Here is a 19,718-nt window from a genome sequence, read left to right as displayed (position 1 = left end):
CTCTTTCTCTCTCTTGCAAGTTTCTCACGGCGTCATGCAAAAGACGAATTCCTGTATATGCAGCTATGTGCGGCTATTACGCCCGTCTGAGAGACGCGACTACTACCCGACGTGAAAAAGTTCGGTCGCAAGAGAGAGAGAGAGAGAGAAAGAGAGAAAAACGTAGGTGTGTGACTTGGCAACTTTCCCGAGCGCTCAAATCTCGACCTACGAAACGAATAATGTACAAATGTTGCGTATATCAACTTTTACCTTGGATGATGCAATAAATAAATAAATGCGATCCGCACGCTCACACGCCAATGTTCATATGTAACTTGAAAATGTGTTTTTAATCTTCTCTCCAACATATCAGATATATTGAATTACTTTTTCAAGAATATATAGCTTATTTTTTAAACTTTTTTTTTTTACACAATTTGCTCTTCATATAAAAATACACAAGAGGGCTTTTGTTTTATTAAAATTTAAGGCACGGATTTGTACCGCAACAACCGCCATCAATAAATGTTGCGACTGCAGTAGCGAACAAAAAATCTTTTGAATTTTACATGAGAAAATTTATCGCTTGCAAAATCGCAACATTGATGCGATGCGTGACACGTAACTTATCGATTTGACTAAGGCATAAATAACGTAACTAATTAGCATCACAATGTTGAGCTACTTGACTTGCTCATGAGAACGATGATGGAAGACAAACGAGATACCGCTAGACCAACATTGTCGCAACGGTATGTCCGGCAAATGTCGCGGATTGTGCGAATGTCGCCAATCCGACAAGTCCGAATTGCAATCCGACTGCTCCGGCGGCCCCTTCACCTCAATGCCATTGAGACATCGTTTGCATTTGAATCTAAATAACATGATATATAAATATTGAAGTATTTGGTTTGTTTCTTGAAACACACAGTCTTAAAGAAAACGTTGATTTTCACACTTACTTCGCGTGCGTATCCGAGACCGTGTTCTCTTCCAATTTGAACAGATCGCGAAGATCGTTTACGGTAAAATGCCGCGCCACGTCGTCCTCTTGGTCGACCACCGTTGAACTCAGCGCTTTCTTATGAGCTTGTCTCTGGAATATCTTTTCTTCTATCGTTCCAGTCTGAAAAGAATATATTCGAAGTTTTATTTTCTTCCTTTGATATTTAAATAAAAATGACTTAAGGAGAAGAATGTGCAATAAAAGTCAAGAATATATGAGCGAGAAAAATTTCAATAATTCGTTTTACTTACAGCAAGAAAACGATAGACGAAGCAAGGTTTCTTCTGACCGTCTCTCCAGACTCTGGCCATGGCCTGTTCGTCGTTTGCGGGATTCCAATCCGGATCGAACATAACTAGACGATTCGCGCCGATGAGATTCAAGCCGCATCCGCCTGCTTTCGAGCTGAGCATGAAGATGAAATCGCTGCTGGTCTCGCTGTTAAAATTGTCCACCACCTTCGCTCGCTTCTTGATCGTCATCGTGCCGTCGAGTCTCACATAGTTGTAGGAACGTTTGCGACAGAGTTTCTCGAACAAGTCGAGTGTCTGCGTGTAGTTGGACACCAATACTATTTTGTCATTCGTTGTGGTTTTAATGGACGCTAACAGACAATCCAGAACCATCAGTTTGCCCGACAATTCCGGTAGTAATTCTCTGTAATATAAATTTTTTTTATTATCCAAGTGATACTTTTTCAATTTTAATCAGATAGATCGCAATATTTTACGCGATAACATACTTGGTCGAATAATTCGGCGGCAATAATTTCGCGGCTTTCTCGAATCCTTCCGTTTTCTCTACGATCTTGTCGTATATCAGATCAGGATGATTGCACAGTTTTTTTAAGAGAGTTATGGCAGCGAGAGCGGACAAAGTGGCCCCTTTCTTCGGATTATCGGTTTCTACAAATCACACGAAAAATTTATAAAATTAATATCAATCTAAAATAAAAAAAAAATTGTTTTTTAATTAATTTTATGCGCAAAATATTTTGTTCGGCATCTTAAAAGTTTAAACAAAACTATATATAATACAAAATTATTTACCTTCCATAGATTTCTTAAGACTATCGCTTTGTATGAAACTCTTGTAGAGACGCGTTTGCAACTCTCCCATTTTGATGCACACCACAAGTTCGTGTTTCAGCGGCAAATATTTCGACAGCAGAGCGTTGGTGCGCCTGATGACGCATTTGTTAACAACAGACACTAATTCGTTCAAACATTCCGTTGCGACCTCACGTTCCTTCTCTGTCGCATTCGCGTCCTGACCGCGCAATATAGGCGTTTCGTATTTCTTCCGAAATTCCTGAAAGTTTTATTATAGAGTTGACAAATTGTAAACATGTCGATTTGTGCCGACGTTTAAGTAAATTGTAACAGCGATTTGTTTCACTCACTTGAGCAGTTCCCAGCAACCCTTGATTGACGAAGTTCAGGAGGGAAAAGTATTCCAGAAGATCGTTCTGTATAGGCGTGCCGCTCAACAACACCCTGCGTTTGGCTTTCAGACCCATCAGGGACTGATACGTTTGATTCTCCGAATTTTTCAAGCGATGACCCTCGTCGCACAGTAAGAGACCCACCTCGTCCTGATGCAACACGTGCGAGTGCAAGCGAAACGTCTCGTAACTTATTATTAAAACAGGTGTCACGCATCTGCCGCCGTAAGTCTTCATGAAACGTATGAGATTCTTGTCGATATCCGCCTTCTTTCCGCCGTCAATGGCAACGGCGAGAATTCTGTTCTGCAGCCACTTGTTGAGCTCGTTGTGCCAATTCTTCACCAAGGAACTCGGCGCGACGATAATAGCTTTTTCTATGAGCGGTTTAGCTTCAGGTCCTGAACAAAATGCAATCTTTGATCAATAATCACAAAGTCAATCATCGGTCGTTAGTTTCATTTTCTTGTTAATAACTTCGAGTTTACCTTGCTTGAGCAACGTCCACAGAAGAGTTATGCACTGCAGTGTTTTACCGAGACCCATTTCGTCCGCCATGATACAACCGTACGCATCTTCTATTCGTTTACCCGTTACACATTCGTACATGAACTTCACACCTTCGCGTTGATGCGGCCTCAACACATTTGTCAATATAGGGTCTATAACTACATGTACAAGCTGTTTGGATCTGCAACAGTTGTAAAAATACAACATTTCAAGTTGAGTCTTAAAAAAAGTACAAAGTATTGTAATTGCCCACAAACTTACGAGTCAACTTTCAATCTGTCATGTTCAGACAATTCCGGTGGTGTATAAACGATCAATGCATTGGGATCGTCAGGATCATGCAACGGTCTGCGCGGTCCTGACAAACGCAGTCCAAGAGCTCGTCCAGATAATTCATAGCCCGGTATCGGTATTTTAAACGGTTTTGTCAGAAGCTTCCTCACTCTTTCTTCCTAAATGACATCACACACATCTTATTTTTTCAGCAATAAAAATATTAAACAAAGATATTTATTTATTGCACACAAACAAGCAAACTTACATGTTCTGAAACTATCTTCTGCATTGTGTTGATGCCATTATCAGACAGAAGAACAGCTTTGCGTTCGGATATTTGTATGTCCTTGACATTTTTGGTGAATCTCCTCTTCGGCCCCCGTTCTTTGTTCTCGCAGTTTTCAGACCGACTCAATTGCAAAACATCCTGCGGTATGTCCAAGAGTAAGGGCCGTTTTCCTCTCTGACTGGGCGCCAACGATCGAATCTTGGAGAAATAAACAAATACACGTGTACGTTTTCACGTTAATTATTACGTTTGTGTGTGTTTAACAATTAACCAACGACAAAGGCAAATTGTTAATTCAAATAAAGATTATTTCATACATTTTTTAATCTACATCGTATCGGTGAGTTTGAAAGCACATGACTGATATAACCTTGCTGCTTCGTATCGCGACAAAAACAGAAACAAATTATTTTACAGCACATATAAAAATATCTCGTAAATTCTTACCATTTCTCGCGTTCAACTGGTCATTCTGTTCGCGAATCAACTCGGATCCACTTCATAACTTTTGCTCAAACAAATATCACAGAAATGGCGCGAACTCGCAAACGAATTCCCATTCAAATTTTCGACCATTGATCATGTGACAATGTAAAGACGTTAGCGCTGCAACGTCTTGTCTCTAGATACGCGACGTAGCCGAGGCGCCGCGTTGTGTTTTCTGAACGCAGCTGCGGCGCCGGAAGAGACATCTGTTTGCCCGTCAAATTCAAATTCGGAAAAATACAAATGCGTTCACAGAATCTCTTTTTAAGAAATCTGGAAAAACAAAAAAATCATAACATAAATTTAAAGGAAAGAGTTCGCTTCCGAAACACAAAGTCAAGTTACAAAGAATTCAAAGTCGCTGACAAAACCAAACGCACGTTTTTGTCAATAAAAAACGAAACGTTTTTTTTTTTCAAATAAAACAATTTTCTTTAATTGTATCTATGGTCTAACATACACTTTGCCTTTCGCAAGACAATATACACGTAATATATTTCGCTCACAACATTCTCTAGAACAGGTAACTGTACACATTTGTTGATTTCTCAAACATCTTTCTGGGTTAGGTTTAAAACGCACGAAAAAGAAATCCTTACATGTGTAAATTTCGGAATGTAGGGAATTACAACATGATCAAGAGGGGAACAACGTTTTTCTGCAATAAATTCTTCGTGTGTGTGTGTGTCTATGTTAATACTGCATACTGATATATTACACTTTACAATGCTTAACGTTTGGTATGCGTGTCTGAGTGAGCACCGTTGGTCTGCACAAAAAACACATGCAATTATTAAATGTCGAGGATATAATATTCACAATATATTTTATTATTATGTCTGTGTTAACTAACGTTCGCGTAGTCACGGCGGTTCTCGCGAAGATTTGCACGCGAGTTAGTATTCATCTGTGTGATGATTTGCTTCAAGGTATTTTACATGGAACAAGTATTAATGCTATTTACTTTACATCCTCATTGCACGTCAAAAAAAAAAAAAAAAACAAAAAAAAAAAACAAAAATAAGACCGTGTACGATCCTGTAGACCTGTAACATCAACATATGTATAACACTGTAACAAGATGCGCCACGCTCAGTTTGTTTGTTTGTTTGTTTGTTTGTTTTTTTTTTTTTTTCATTGAAAAGCGCGCTGCTTTTTAATCGAAAAATCTCTTGTCGAGTTAAAACACTACGAGTTTGCAATAGTCGGTCCTAGCTGCAAGTGTACGCGAGACCGAGCGTGGTTTATATCCACCTTATCTCAGTTAATATCAATGAAAAGGATTGGGACACGCGGATGATTGGTGTATGTAGTACGAGTGATTCGCGCCCACATCGGAAGCTTACGCGTGCGATTAGTGGCGGGAATCTCTCGGATAGAATTCCGCGAGGGTGCTGGCCGGGATTCGCTTGAGCATCTCCTTGGGGAAGATTCGCAGAAGCTGCCAGCCGATGTCCAGCGACTCGAAGACAGTACGATTCTCGTAACTGCCTTGCGAGATGAAGTTCTTCTCGAATTTGGACAAGAACTCCAAGTACAGTAGATCGTCCGGAGTCAGCGCTTCTTCACCCACGACGGCCTTCATCGCCTGGACGTCTTTTCCGATAGCATAACACGCGTACTGAAAATAAAAGACACATTTATACAAAAAAATCTTGAAAAAAAAAGATGAAGATATTTTTTTCAAACAAGTGGCAAGACAGCTGTGAATGCTTGTTTCACGAGTTAAAGAGAGCTTGTAACTGTTTTCCGATTCGCGACAACTCACTAGCTGATTGGACACGTCTGAGTGGTCCTTTCGTGTCATTCCTTCGCCAATGGCGGACTTCATGAGACGCGACAGAGACGGCAGCACGTTCACAGGCGGATAGATCTGCCTGTTGTGCAGCTGACGGTCGACGTAGATCTGGCCCTCGGTAATGTAACCAGTAAGATCGGGAATCGGATGGGTGATATCATCGTTTGGCATAGTCAGAATCGGGATCTGCGTGATGGAACCGTTGCGGCCTTCCACACGACCGGCGCGCTCGTAAATTGTGGCCAAATCGGTGTACATGTAGCCAGGGAAACCTCGTCTACCCGGCACTTCTTCACGCGCGGCTGAGACCTCGCGCAACGCCTCGGCGTAAGAGGACATGTCGGTGAGGATGACCAGCACGTGCTTCTCGCACTGATACGCCAGGAACTCGGCCGCGGTCAGTGCGAGACGCGGGGTGATGATTCTCTCGATGGTCGGATCGTTGGCCAGATTCAGAAACAGGCACACGTTCTCCATAGATCCGTTCTCCTCGAAGTCCTGCTTGAAGAAACGCGCGGTTTCCATGTTCACACCCATGGCCGCAAACACGATGGCAAAGTTGTCCTCGTGCGAGTCGAGAACGGACTTGCCGGGTACTTTCACAAGACCTGCTTGACGACAGATTTGTGCGGCGATCTGTTTTGCGATAGAAAGAAACAAAGTTTGTCGTAACGCAGCGAATTGTCACGGATTTGAATTCGAATACTTCGGAAAACGCAATGTATTTTGTACCTCATTGTGCGGCAGACCAGCAGCAGAGAAGATGGGAATTTTCTGTCCGCGAGCGATGGAGTTCATAACGTCAATGGCCGATATGCCAGTTTGGATCATCTCTTCCGGATAGATACGGGACCACGGATTGATAGGTTGTCCTTGAATGTCCAGAAAGTCCTCGGCTAGAATCGGAGGTCCTTTGTCGATAGGCTTGCCGGATCCGTTGAACACGCGGCCAAGCATGTCCTCGGATACCGGAGTTCGCAGAATGTCGCCGGTGAACTCGCAGTGAGTGTTTTTCGCGTCGATGCCCGACGTGCCCTCGAAGACCTGGACCACGGCTTTGGAACCGGAGACTTCCAGCACTTGGCCGGAACGCAGAGAGCCATCGGCGAGCTTAAGTTGTACGATTTCGGCGTATTTCGGAAATTTCACCTCATCCAATATCACCAGAGGTCCGTTTACTCCAGACACTGTTTTGTACGCTGGAAGACATTACAGGTTGCTTATTGTCCAGATTATTTAAGAGATTGTATGCAACGTATATCTTGTATTTTATCTAATCAAATAAATAAAAAAAATATATTTCTCAATTTTTATTTAATGAAATAAATAAAAACTGGGTAAATATTTTAAAACACTTTTACATTAGCAAAATAAAACCTACTCTGAAGATTAATCTTATTGATATCTCCAATATCTCATACAGATAGAAACAACAATAAAATACTTTATTATTAATTTACGCCTTACAAGTGTCAAGCATGTGACAAGTATCGTTGGACAATGACACACCTTTCTTTGTGTTATGTCACAGTTTCACAGACATTGATAACACAAGTCACAAATTTGTGAACAAACGTATGTTATCAAATGATCAAGCGTAAGCATTTCTGTCGATTTTTTAACATCCCGACTTACGTTGGCGTGTCGGAAATTCGTATTTCCTCTTCAAAAAAACGCGATTCTTAAAAGAACAAATTGCGCGCTCGCGCGAGCTCGAGCGAGCACGAGTCGTCGTCTGCAGTCACATGACGCTGACAGCTCGGCCTCGGGCCACGGCCGAATCTTCGCGGACGTTTCTCGGCGAATAACATCATCCCGAGAACGTCCGCGAGCCGGGGAACAACCGCGATCGGTTCCCCGGGTCCTCGCGCGCGCGAGGCATCCTCGTGGGCCGATTATTTCGGGTATCAGCTGACCCAGTTGAGGATCGATCAGTCGCTGCTACGCCCAATGTCGTGGTTCTTGTTCACGGGGGGGGTTCTGTCGTTTTAATACTCACTGACACGGGGCTGCGCGACGAAGTCCCGGGACACGGCGAGAACGTGTTCCTGATTCGCCTGGTGGCCGCTGATGGTTTTCGAATACATCTCGAGTTGCGTCTACGGGTCCAATTTGTGCCACACTCTGCTATCGGTCGCAGCGACTGCTCCTCACTCCGACGAGACAGCAGAAGATACTGTTCCGTCGCAGCGTCGACCGAGCGAGAGAGACGGAGCGAGAGGGAGGGACGGGCGCCGCGGCGAGAAAGAGACGGACGGAGCGAGTGCGGACTCGCGCGATCGACCGAACAAACGTGGAATTCTCCCCGAGGTGCGAAACGGAATTTGAGAGATCTCGCGAGCGAACAACTTGAAATTGTTTCCCCGACTCGAGAAACGAAATCGCGTTTTCTCGACGAATTCGCGACAGTTGCCAGACGAGGCGGCGGTGTGTTTTGAAGGAGCGACAAGGACGGAGCGCGAAGCACGTGCAGTCACGTGGCTCGGACTAGGTGAATCGTTGAACGTTTTATCTCGCGCGAATTACCGAGACACATCCGCGTCCGAAGCAGAAAAAGCGAGAAATGAGAAATTAAGGAGAATATCGACGAGTTTGTTCGCGAGGTTCGGGCGAAAACCGCGACCTGTCACGTAACTCGCTCTCGAGACGTGGAGAAATGGCGGGTATTTCAAACGCGCGACGCGACAACGCGACAAGTAAATCAAACGAACAACCTCGTCTCGGTCTCGCTCTCTCCGCGCGCTGCGTTTCTTTCCCGATCTCTTCGTTCCGTTCTCTTTCGTCTTTTCTTTTACTTGAAGAACTCTCCGTCTCCGTTTCGTTAGAGACGTGGTGTGACACGCGTCCGACCTGACGTCAGATGCGAGTCTCGTGACGCGACTTCTCGAGAGCTCGCAACGCGATACCCCGCTGCGTTCACGGGTTTTTGTTTTCCGCCGTCGCCGTCTGACACTCGATCGTGTTGGCGCGGCGGTGGAAGTGCCGTGAGCGTGAGGCAGTGGTCGGTCGCGTCTTTCACGGAAACGTGTACGCGCGCAGTGTTATCCGTGCGTTCGCATCGCCAGATCAGGTGTACGACTTGTGACAGGTAGGAGGTAGCCGTTACTCTCGGACTCCCGCAAGTTCTTCGGCTGCCGCAGCGATGGCAGCCCTCAAACGAATCACCGGCCTGACCCACCGGGCGCTCGCGACGATGACCACCTCGTCGCGATCCTGGCTCCAGGATCGCACCACGAGGAAGACCTACTTCACATACGTCAACGAGCCGTCCATGCCGATCCCCGGCAAGGAACCCTGCTGGCTGAAAACCGCCGACGAGGCCATCGAGAAGTCCGAACTCGACTCAGGTACTGTATCGAGCGGTGCTTTTTCTTCGCCTTCCGAAGCGAGATTTTCTCGTTCGATCGATTACACGCGATGTCCCGAGAGAACACCGATGTCCATCGAATATCGCAATATCCAGAGGACATTCAGCGAACGGATCCTCTTGAATCTATCCTCGTGCCGCGAGGACCGAGAACTCTTCCGGACTCTCTGCTCTCCTCTTCCCGCAAAAGTCAATCCGGTTGCTGACGGAACGCGTTACGCAAAGAAGAGAACAGAAAGTCAACATTTCGCTTCTGAGGAACAGCAGCGAAAAATGATTGACCGCCGCTTTTAGACGTGCGTTACGCGTCCTGACTCAAATAGAGACGGCGAATTGCTATTAGAAGCTACGTATGTGTGTGTATGTTTGTAAATACATTTGATGACCCACTAGCCGTTGGCTAGGGGTCCGTTAGCCACAACAGCAAACCAAACGCAAATCTTGAAACTCTGATGACGTATGCGTGTGACTTGATGTTTGTGACCAAAGCGAATTGGAATTCTTTGTGTGTGTGTGCGCGCGTGTGCGTGCGTTAGATCATCCTCCTTGCACCGTGTAATGCAGAGAGACAGATATAGAAACATGTTGGGGATCACAAGTATCTCTGATTACGTTGTATCATATCACATTTGATCGTTCCGTCGTCCAATCCGACAACGTTTTGCTCTTCGAGTAATAAGATACTACGCAGAATATCCTGTTATCAACAAATATACTTTCATTCGTAGCTAATCCAGGATCAATTAAACGGAATGCGCGCGCGAGGATAACGCGCGGTTGATCAAACGCAATTTGCAAGACCGATTCATTAAGCTCTGGACTGCGGCACTTCCTCCCGGCGGTTACTATATTGCTCGCTTACTGAATTAAACAAGGACGGTGTGTGTGTGTGCCGGATGAGATATCCAGCGAAGTTAACAACAACAAAAATTACAAGCGAGACTCTTCAATTCAATAACAGCTGTCGCGCGTCGATAAGAATTTTATATGCGAAGTTACAACATTCTGCGATTGATTGACAAACCATTCTGTGTATTTTGGACTTTGTAATGTAACGTTTTCCTCGCGAGCATTTGTTTACACCGTTTGCTTATCGACAAACAAGCGTTATAAATCTCGTATAATTTGGCGTAAACAATATAGAACGATATTCTGTATTGTTCTAACAAAATTCTACATTGTTTATGCCAAATAATATAATAATGTGTATTTTACTAACATAATAATAATATACATTTAATTAACAATAATCTATTACTAATATATATATAATCTATTACTAATATATATTTACTGGCTGTTACGCAGGAAAGAAAACTAATGATTTTCATCATGAAAAAGAAGATGAGATAAACGCTTAATCGCAGGCTGCGACATTCGTGCTCTGGTGTATTTGATGCACTCGTTGCGCATCCACGCAGATTTGCCGAGACCTTCTGGCTCGCTTGATTCTATTTGTTTTCGGGCCGAATTTCGCGCCGTGTCAAGTCGCCACTTGCGAGATAATCGATTGCCAGGCCGACACAGAATATATACTTAGTGCGTCGTTTGCCTTGAATTTTACGGCATTATTTTTGTACGACCTTCGCGTTCGAAAATTTGTTTGCAGATAAGCAACGTCGAGCGCGTCATCATTTCAATTCGCATGATTTGTCTCGTTCAATTGTTCTTTTTTTTGTTTTTTGAGTATTTCATAAAATTCTCAGGAAAATTGCGAACGTCCTATTTATTAATGTAAGCGTGTCTCATGAATGTTGCAATGAATACGCGCATTTCCTATGCTTTATGAATTCAACGTTATTCCAAACCGGTTACGCAATCAGTTTAAAAATCACCGTACGCACGGGAAAACAAGTTTTTTTATTGCACGGTCAGCAAGAAAAATTATTGAGTCTTTTGTTTTATCAAAACGTTTTTTTGTTGGCGAAACGGAAATCTCAACAAACTTAGCAAATTGTTTTTGCTGGCCATGTGGTAATTAATTTTTTGCAAATCTTTATTGCGCTTTTCCCCGTGTGGCTTTAAGTTGTAACACGAAGATAAAAATTTATTTTACACGAAAAGTGCACATTAATTAACAATTGTATTTAATTCGAATTACCACGCGTGTTAATTTACACGTTTAAAAAACAATATACCTCGCGCTCGCATATTGGAGCGATTGGCTCTCATTGGTTCTTTTTTGACTCTACTAGTTGAAGCACGAGCTTTGTACAATTTATTTAATAAAAATCGATTAAATAATTCGTTCGCCTGATATGCAAATTGACAATCGATGAGAGGTCGGTTACAGAATCGATTACTTCCTGATACCTTTGAGCATCGAAAGAATTTCAACGCCACTTTCTCTTGTTTTCTTTGTCTATTTTTGTTTTCAAATTCACAGACGAGAGATTCTTCAAACATCGTTCGGCTATCGTTTCTCCACGGTGTGTTTTCCGTTTGCAAATCGGCGGAAAAGAAGAAAAAAACGCTCATCACAGATGTTGCGGTTAAATGCTGAAAGAATTGAATTCGTCAACATCGACCTCGACATGCAAATATGCCGATATAGAGCCGCGTCTCTGTATATGCGAATATCAAAGTCTAACTCTCGCGTTTAAATATAGATCACCAACGTAAAGTTCTGCCAATGTTGTGTGTGCGGGACAGATCACATTTTTTCCGTTGATAATCACAAAAAGAAAACATTTTTCGAAAAGACTTCCAAAAAAATTTCTTTGTCTCGTTTGTAAATTATTTTTGAATTTGATTGCGAAATTTGAAATCTACTGCCAAAATAAATCTCTGATTGTATGTATACCGTGTCTCTTCGATAATAACGAAGAGAACTAATTGATTTTCGTGCGATATTTTATGTAAAAAGCGCATTGAAACAATATTCGAATATTTTCAAAATGTGCGTCAGTTCTCAATGTGTGTCAGAAAATTTCAATCCTTTGCACTTTGATTGAAAGGTTTCTGTTTGATAAGATACGTACACGCGCGATAAGAAACAAACCGCCAATTACATTTAATGACAACGCCAACACCATAAATTTACATTATCGATAACGATAATATATTCACCGTGTGTGTGAAGATATTATACGAAACACTCAGCGCGTAAAACTTTACTTTCTCCAAATTTGCTGATTAAGTCACATCTGTTCAGCGAGCAATCGAATGTCAAACAAAGGCCTTCACATACATACAAATTACACCGTAACGTAAGACATATCGCAGGAATTAGCCAATCACGTTACGGAATTTTCGAGCAAGGCTGTCATTTTCGAATATAAATCGATTGTAACTGATCAATTCTCAGGATAGGTTTTACGAGGATGGTCTTAGACGGATAAAAGCGTTTGTTTAAAGATATGTTTGATATCTTGGAGGAGACACACCCGCGTTTTGTTGTCACTCAACGTCATTCAAAAGATAAATCAATGTAAACATTAGGCTTGCCGTAATCTTTGATATGTGAAAAACGTCATCGTCATAGAACGCAAGGTACAAGATACAAAGTCCTTCTTCTGTGTCAGAAAAGTTGTATCTTTATCAATGCGCTTTTTATCGAATAGTGTTACATGCTGAGCTGACGATAATATAAACATGTAACGTATAAATGAATTTTTATCGTTCGAGGAAATCTCTTCAATTTACGTGCAAAACGTGCCGATATAATCGCAAAAGTCGGGCTTACCAATATCAGATAATGTGTGCCGTTCAATTTCACGTAAGAAGCGCGTTGAGATAGGTCAAGAAATCGCATTTTGTTGTTCCGTACGCGAATTATTTTACAAACGTCAAACAGAAGCTCCGTCTCTGGCAAGTTTTCAATTCTCGACGATGACGAGACGAACCTTGACCCTTGATTTTTCATTTGCAGATCAGGTGGTGTACGTTCAGGGCGCGGCGGCGACGCCTGTTGAATTGTTGAGGGCGATGACCGACTACGGTGTACGCTGCGATGTGAGAAACGTTCGATTGTGTCACATGCATCTCGAGGGTCCGGCTCCGTTCGCCAAGCCTGAAAACGCAAGTGCGTTGCAAGTCGTAATCTTCCTTTATTTGCAATATCGCAATAACAACTTGCTGTTCAACGCGTTGCTTTGTTCCGCGCTCTTTTGTGCCAGACGGCTCGTCGTTCTATATCTTGAATGTTAATGTAAAAAACAACTTATGTGTTTTCTTATTTTCGTTATCTAACAAGTCATTGTTGCCCAACTTTTGTTGGAACTCTACGTTTGTGGATTTATTTAATATTTTGAAGACTGTTGAAAGAAAATTTCGCCGAACCAAGCGAACGAGTTGAAGGAATGTAAAAAAACCCCGCGAATATTTAATTAAAACTTGATAATTTATAATAGAACGTACTTAGAACACTTCAGGTCCATCAGTTTCTTCATCGGCGGTAACGTGCGACCCGCGGTGAACGCCGGCACCGCCGACTGCATTCCTATTTTCCTGCACGAGATCCCGCGCATCTTCAACGAGGGTTATATGAAACCCGACATCTCGCTCATCCACGTGTCCCCGCCGGACGAGAAGGGTTACTGCTCGCTCGGCACCAGCGTAGACTGCGCCCGGGCCGCCATCAGTCATTCCAAACGTATCGTAGGTAAATCTCGGAAGATCTCGAACGCTCGCGCATCTCTCGATGGATGGGGTTTTCAAGGAACGTCGTGACTTTGCAGCCTTAGTCAACAAGCACATGCCCAGGACCTTCGGCGACGCTATCGTCCATATGAGCCACTTGGACTTCGCCGTGGAACATCATCAGCCGCTGCCAGTTCATGCGGTTCATCCGATCTCGAAGGCCGAGCAACAGATTGGCAAGCACATCGCCGAGAATTTGGTGGTGGACGGCGCGACGTTGCAGCTGGGTATCGGCAGCATACCGGACGCCGTGCTGTCGGAACTGAAAAACCACAAGAACCTGGGTGTTCACAGCGAGATGTTCAGCGACGGCGTGGTAGATCTCGTCAACAAGGGCTGCATCACGAACAATGAGAAGAAGATGCACCGCGGCCGGATCGTCGGCTCGTTTTGCGTCGGTTCCGAAAAGCTTTACAACTTCATGCACAACAATCCTTTCATAGGTTAGGTTCCTTCAATCTTCTGTTCTTATTTTCTGAAGCTTCTACGCTTGTTCTTTTTTTTTTTTTTTCAATTTTAACTGATGAATTTTTCTCGTTGCAGAGATGCTCGTGGTAGACTACGTCAACGATCCCCGAATAGTGGCAAAGCAACCGAAGATGACGGCCATCAACTCGTGCATCGAAGTGGACATCACCGGTCAGATCTGCTCGGACAGTATCGGTACGAGAATGTACTCCGGTTTCGGCGGACAGATGGACTTCATCATGGGCGCCGCGATAAGCGAGGATCGGCAGGGGAAACCGATCATAGCGCTTCAGTCGGTTACCGCGAAAGGCCGCAGCAAGATACAACCGGTCCTAGCGTCTGGTAAGTGGACGAATCACATCGCGGAACAATCTTTCAATCATTCGCTATTTATTTGCTTTCTCACATCGTAACGTTTTCTCAGGTGCCGGAGTGGTGACTAACAGAGCTGTAGTGCGGTACGTAGTGACCGAGCACGGAATCGCCAGTCTCTTCGGCAAGAGTCTTCAGCAACGTGCCTACGAGCTGATCCAGATCGCTCATCCGGATCACAGAGAGGAGCTCGAAAAGGGGGCGTTCGAACGCTTGAAGATGATGCCCGCGCCGTAAATCACGAGAGCAATCACGCGAAATAATCTGATAGCATTTGACGGAAGTCTACGTGCTTTAGCGGTGTATCAACGTTACAGAATATCTTTTCTCTTACGATGCTCGCGCTCTCTCGCCGACTTCTAACACACTCAGCGGCACATAAAGACTATTAACACACCGCTGCACAACAGAAATACAGACTAGAATCTGTATTTCTGTTGAATTTCGTAAAGCTATCTCGAAGCTTTATTTCTGCGAGTCCTTTTTCGCGATATAAACGTTCTGGCAAACAAATGGCGTTTAATGCAGACAGATAGATGTAGGATCGTAAAGAAAAGACAATTTATCGAGTCTCGTCCTAGAGCAAGAGAGAAAGATATCGAGTAACGCGCGCTAGATCGAAAATTTAACTTACTAAAAATTACGTAAGACTTTGTAATATGAGATATCGCGATCATCATCATCACACATACACACTTGTGTATACATATAGTTTACACACATATATGTATACATAGATGTTACATACATATGTACACATAGATTAAAGCACGTGTTTTATATCGAGAAGTGTTCGCGTTCGAACACTGTTAAGAGACAAATAAAAATAAAGTGGCCTCAACGCCATTTCCAAGATGTAAACATTTTTTATATTGAATTTATCAACAACCTTCCTTTGTATAATTTCTCATGTTGCCATTGTAACGTCCAAGTGTACATTTAAGAGGAAATACATAAGATGAGAGAAAGCTATTGTTGGCGTTTGTTTTTTTATTGCGCATTATTTTCTTTTAATTTTTTCAGAAAAAAAATTCATTAAATACGCGTCGAAACAAAAATCGGCCAATCGCAAATGCGATTTTTAAGAATCGGAAAACTTCGACTTTTGCACGTTTTGACGTTGTTTATTTCATTTTCCGTATTTTATTTATCTTGATTCTTTATATCGTGTAGGGGAAAAGGAGGATCCGTGAGATTGCGTTGATGGAAACGTTTGTGCTTTGAGAATCATTAGATTGTTGTGGAAAATCACGCTTGATACGAAAGTTTTATTTACATATGATGCATATTTACAGACACACAATTCGGATACTCCCTTCGATTATGTAAATAAAAGTAAATAACTTTAAAAGTTTATACCTTCCGGCAAGGTTTCTTCTTGTTTTCTTTTCTCGAGATTCTCGTAGTATTCGGAAAAATCTACATAAGGCTTGATCCTGGTGTTACGTTCCGCCATTCTGCCGGGCGGATACAGGTCCGACGTTGTCGATGTCTCCGTCGTTGAGGTGTCGAACTTTTCCTCGGTCATGCCGGTGTCGGTGCTCGAAAAATCATCGTTGTCCAGCATGCTGATCGGCGCGGTCTGCACCACGGGATTAAATCTAACGGACTGACCAGTCGGACTCTTCAAGGCGTTAGGCAATGGGAAATTGAAATTCCGCACCAGTAGGGTTATGTCGTCGCGTTTGCCGGTGGTCATCATGTTCTGCGTGTTGCTCATGTTCACGTCGTGATGGATCCTCACGACTTTGTCGACCACTGCCTGTGCGACGCCGGTCAAGGTCGATTGTACACGAAACTGAAACGGCAATGAAACAAAAATGGAAGTCAAGAAACATCTCAGTCTCGAGAAAACCGGCATTTTTTTCCACGAAATCTATATTTGATATCCAAAATATATAAAATTATCATGCAGATTTAGAGCCACTCTAATGGCTAGGCTGACCTAAAGATTGAAAAAGAATTGTTTGATATTGCACAATACCTGCTCGACTGTTATCAGGGCCAGTTCTTTATTGACTTGATCGGTACCAGTAGCTTCTTCTAATGATTTGTACAAACCGCGCGACATGAGCAACAAGAATCTGCACGATTCGTCAAGCTCTACACTACTGCTGATTTCTGGCTCGGCGATAATCGGTTCCGCAATGGAAGGCGCCAGCTCTTCGAACTCTCTGTAACCTCCTTTGACAAGATAATTGCCGAGACAGCGTGTGTTCTCCTGATTTCCGAGATGAGAACCTGCAAGGTTATTTCTAATGGCACAAGTTTACAAACAATGGCACAAAAGATCGAAATACGGCAAGTATACCTTGCCTGATCGATTCAACGTCCAAACCGAGTTGAGACAATCGCAAAAGCTCGTCCTCGTTCCTTAAATCATGATCCACGCTTAATTGCACAACTCGCAAAACTTGGTTGCTGTCTGTTTTGCACAACAACGCTCTGCTGTCGCCTATATTCGCAACGTACAACTTCCCTCTGTAAACCAAAGCGACCACCGCACTGGTCCCAGCTGATAATTCGCAATTCAAAGCATTGAGCTTGTCAACCTGCAGAAGGAATCAATTGTACAACCTAAACAATTGTGTAAACAACCGTGACTGTTTAATATTTAATGTTTATTATTGCAAGTCTAACCAAGTCTGGGAACTTCTGATAGGTTTCATAAGAAGTCAACCCATCAGGTATGTCAAATTGTAAACTAGCACGTTCAGCCAAGAGGTCACCGATCGATTCCAAGTATCCTTTTTCGACCGCTATAAACGCTTGACTGTAAAATAATTCCAGTAACTAAAACTGAATCAAAACAATTTAACTTTTGCTGCTATGAAAAGCTGGGGTCAGGTTTTTACCGGAGAACCTCTTTTACTTCCTCATCGGTCGATTTGCCACTTAACTGCCCGAGCAAAATCTCCGCAGCCATTCTTTGCATCGCGAAGTTTGCTCCTTTTGTTCCCTCGTGACCGTCGAACACCGCGTAGAGAAATGTGGAATCATCGTATCTGCAGTGAAAACTGCGGTCCTCGAAAGGATGTTCTTCCTGTCGGTACCCATCCTCACGATAGATCTGATTGGTGGAAAAACCTACGCCTAAATAATAAATAATATAAAAGATACGATGATTCCAACGGACGTTTTTTATTGCTGACAAATACAATCGCAGGGAGCGTCGATAAATTTTACCGGATTGTTTGCAAACTGGTAAATCATCCGTCCAATTATCGTACTGACTATCTTGAAATAACATTATGTTGTCACAAATATAAATTTATAACGACTCAAATTAAACTTGATAATTTTCTTTTATCCGACAGAAAAGCCATAAACACATTTCACGTGTTTACATCCACGAGCGCTGTGATGTCCATGTTCTTTCCTCTTCATATGATTGAATTTCGGTAATACAAAATGTTAACCTCACCGATTGGTTTGATTCTGCTCCGTGATATCAGGAGAAGCCTCCGAGAGCGTTTGCTCGAGCGCCGCGACATGAACGGTTTCTGAACTACGTAGTCACATCGATAAATTCGACGCAAGTGAATAAAACGCTATTTTTCAAAATTTAACTTTTCTCTCGATTAGACAGTGCTCAGAAGAAACCATTTTAATTATTCTGTTTGTNATATTTTTACCAGTTTCTTTTCCTTTTGCTCTCGCGTTCCTACGTGCGTGAGAGATTTGAACATCGCACCGACGCGCGCGCGTTCGACACTTCGAGAATCGCAATATCGCGCGCTTCGATATTGCGATTCTCGAAGGCGGTCAGTCATGGCGGACGCGCGATACCGGACGGAACGATGTTTGAATTTCTTCGTATTTTTCGCGATTATTATTGCGTTTCGCGCGTAATTTTCGGTGGTACGTGTGTGTGGCGAAATGTNGGACATTCGTGGTGATACGGAATTAGTATAACGCGTTTGCTAGTACTGCTAATTGGTTAGCATTGCGGTGAGATTATATCGCGGTCGTCCGCTTTTCCGCGAAACGCGTTCGAAAAGAAAGTGTGTCGCGACATTACTACGGAGCAGGATNGAGTATAATCAAGTAAGCACATCATTTGCTGCTATTAGAATCGAATAATATCAAATTACTATATATGTTTCGCGTTTCTACAGGTGTGTGAATACCGCGAGCTGTTACGAGCGTGCGTCGATTTGATTTATTTCAAGAATTAAAATAGCCGATTTGTGAACTCAGGAAGGAGGACAGGAAGGAATGGAAAATATACAAATTTGCAACTTCCCACACAACATACACGTGATTGTCAACAAAGGAATGTTCTTAAGCGAGCAGCATCAGAATTCGTGGAGTGTACTAAGGTACCATCTCCTTTATCATCATTTGCCGCTATTTGTGCTTTTATTTTTTTTACAAACGCTACATATGTACATACGTATAGTTACATTACAAAATAAAAAGAAACAAAATAAGCACATTATTTAAAATTGATTTGACGGTACACAAATATATGTGTGTATGAAAAGTTGCATTTTCCAAAAATATATCTTTTACCGGTGTATTACAATTTATCAGAGTGTGTTACAATTTTTGAGTTTTACAATTTTACAAATTTTTTACATATACATTGATACAATAAAATACATACATAATGAAACATATAAAGCATAACGCGCGCGTGACAATATTTCTGGCGAAATTACACTTGTTGCATGCTATTCTCCTTATCGCACATTAAACTCTCAGTGAAATTTTCTTTACTAATGTTTCACAATTCGATTTCTTATTATTGAAATTTTTTTATAGTTTTTACATACAATAAGTGTAATTTACCCTTACATAAACGGAATTTAATCTACATGCATATGCAATGATTCACATCAATCAGTGCATTTGCATCTTTCCTAAGTTTAGACCTGCTCTTATATCCTACCTACCTTAAACATCTATCTTAAACACTACTAGGTTTATTAATCAGGATTAAGGCTGCATGACACATGCCTTGATCCTAATTTTACAATTTTATTCCTACCTATATCCGGTCTAGAATACTTCCTACCTACTCGGTTAAACAAATTTCCTACCTACCCGGCCTAAACAAATTTTCTACAAGAGCTT

At 42.6% G+C, this 19,718-nt stretch overlaps 4 protein-coding genes across 5 annotated transcripts; 1 reads left to right on the top strand and 3 right to left on the bottom strand.

Moving 5' to 3' along the window:
* Positions 1 to 313: 313 nt before the first annotated feature.
* Positions 314 to 4,157, bottom strand: LOC109854657 (DNA repair and recombination protein RAD54-like). Its single transcript, XM_020427985.1, has 10 exons — positions 3,955 to 4,157; positions 3,484 to 3,705; positions 3,204 to 3,394; positions 2,921 to 3,123; positions 2,391 to 2,833; positions 2,038 to 2,299; positions 1,731 to 1,893; positions 1,240 to 1,645; positions 945 to 1,108; positions 314 to 856 (listed from the first exon to the last, which is right to left on the bottom strand). Exons 1-10 carry the CDS (start codon positions 3,955 to 3,957, stop codon positions 664 to 666), a joined length of 2,250 nt encoding a protein of 749 aa, XP_020283574.1. The 5' UTR covers positions 3,958 to 4,157; the 3' UTR covers positions 314 to 663.
* Positions 4,158 to 4,835: 678 nt separating this feature from the next.
* Positions 4,836 to 7,991, bottom strand: LOC109854683 (V-type proton ATPase subunit B). Its single transcript, XM_020428028.1, has 4 exons — positions 7,791 to 7,991; positions 6,524 to 6,990; positions 5,762 to 6,427; positions 4,836 to 5,614 (listed from the first exon to the last, which is right to left on the bottom strand). The coding sequence occupies exons 1-4, from the start codon at positions 7,876 to 7,878 to the stop codon at positions 5,348 to 5,350; spliced, it is 1,488 nt and encodes a 495-aa protein (XP_020283617.1). The 5' UTR covers positions 7,879 to 7,991; the 3' UTR covers positions 4,836 to 5,347.
* A 741-nt stretch (positions 7,992 to 8,732) lies between these two features.
* LOC109854685 (4-hydroxybutyrate coenzyme A transferase) lies at positions 8,733 to 15,500 on the top strand. Its single transcript, XM_020428031.1, has 6 exons — positions 8,733 to 9,138; positions 13,030 to 13,182; positions 13,522 to 13,761; positions 13,838 to 14,242; positions 14,343 to 14,609; positions 14,692 to 15,500. Exons 1-6 carry the CDS (start codon positions 8,934 to 8,936, stop codon positions 14,874 to 14,876), a joined length of 1,455 nt encoding a protein of 484 aa, XP_020283620.1. The 5' UTR covers positions 8,733 to 8,933; the 3' UTR covers positions 14,877 to 15,500.
* On the bottom strand, positions 9,147 to 18,151 carry LOC109854684 (TGF-beta-activated kinase 1 and MAP3K7-binding protein 1-like). 2 transcript variants are annotated; one of them, XM_020428029.1, is made up of 7 exons: positions 17,826 to 18,151; positions 17,495 to 17,732; positions 17,280 to 17,412; positions 16,951 to 17,191; positions 16,624 to 16,880; positions 15,999 to 16,437; positions 9,147 to 11,657 (listed from the first exon to the last, which is right to left on the bottom strand). In XM_020428029.1, exons 1-7 carry the CDS (start codon positions 17,887 to 17,889, stop codon positions 11,572 to 11,574), a joined length of 1,458 nt encoding a protein of 485 aa, XP_020283618.1. In that variant the 5' UTR covers positions 17,890 to 18,151; the 3' UTR covers positions 9,147 to 11,571. The 2 variants fall into 2 exon arrangements, with proteins under 2 accessions (XP_020283618.1, XP_020283619.1); XM_020428030.1 differs by lacking the exon at positions 9,147 to 11,657 and having other exon boundaries at positions 15,888 to 16,437; positions 17,826 to 18,141.
* Positions 18,152 to 19,718: the final 1,567 nt, after the last annotated feature.

The sequence above is a fragment of the Pseudomyrmex gracilis genome, unplaced genomic scaffold (assembly GCF_002006095.1).
Source record: "Pseudomyrmex gracilis isolate BER0280 unplaced genomic scaffold, ASM200609v1 scaffold_71, whole genome shotgun sequence".
NCBI lineage: Eukaryota > Metazoa > Arthropoda > Insecta > Hymenoptera > Formicidae > Pseudomyrmex > Pseudomyrmex gracilis.
Note: the sequence above shows the minus strand (reverse complement) of the source record. Positions and strands in the feature narration are given on the sequence as shown.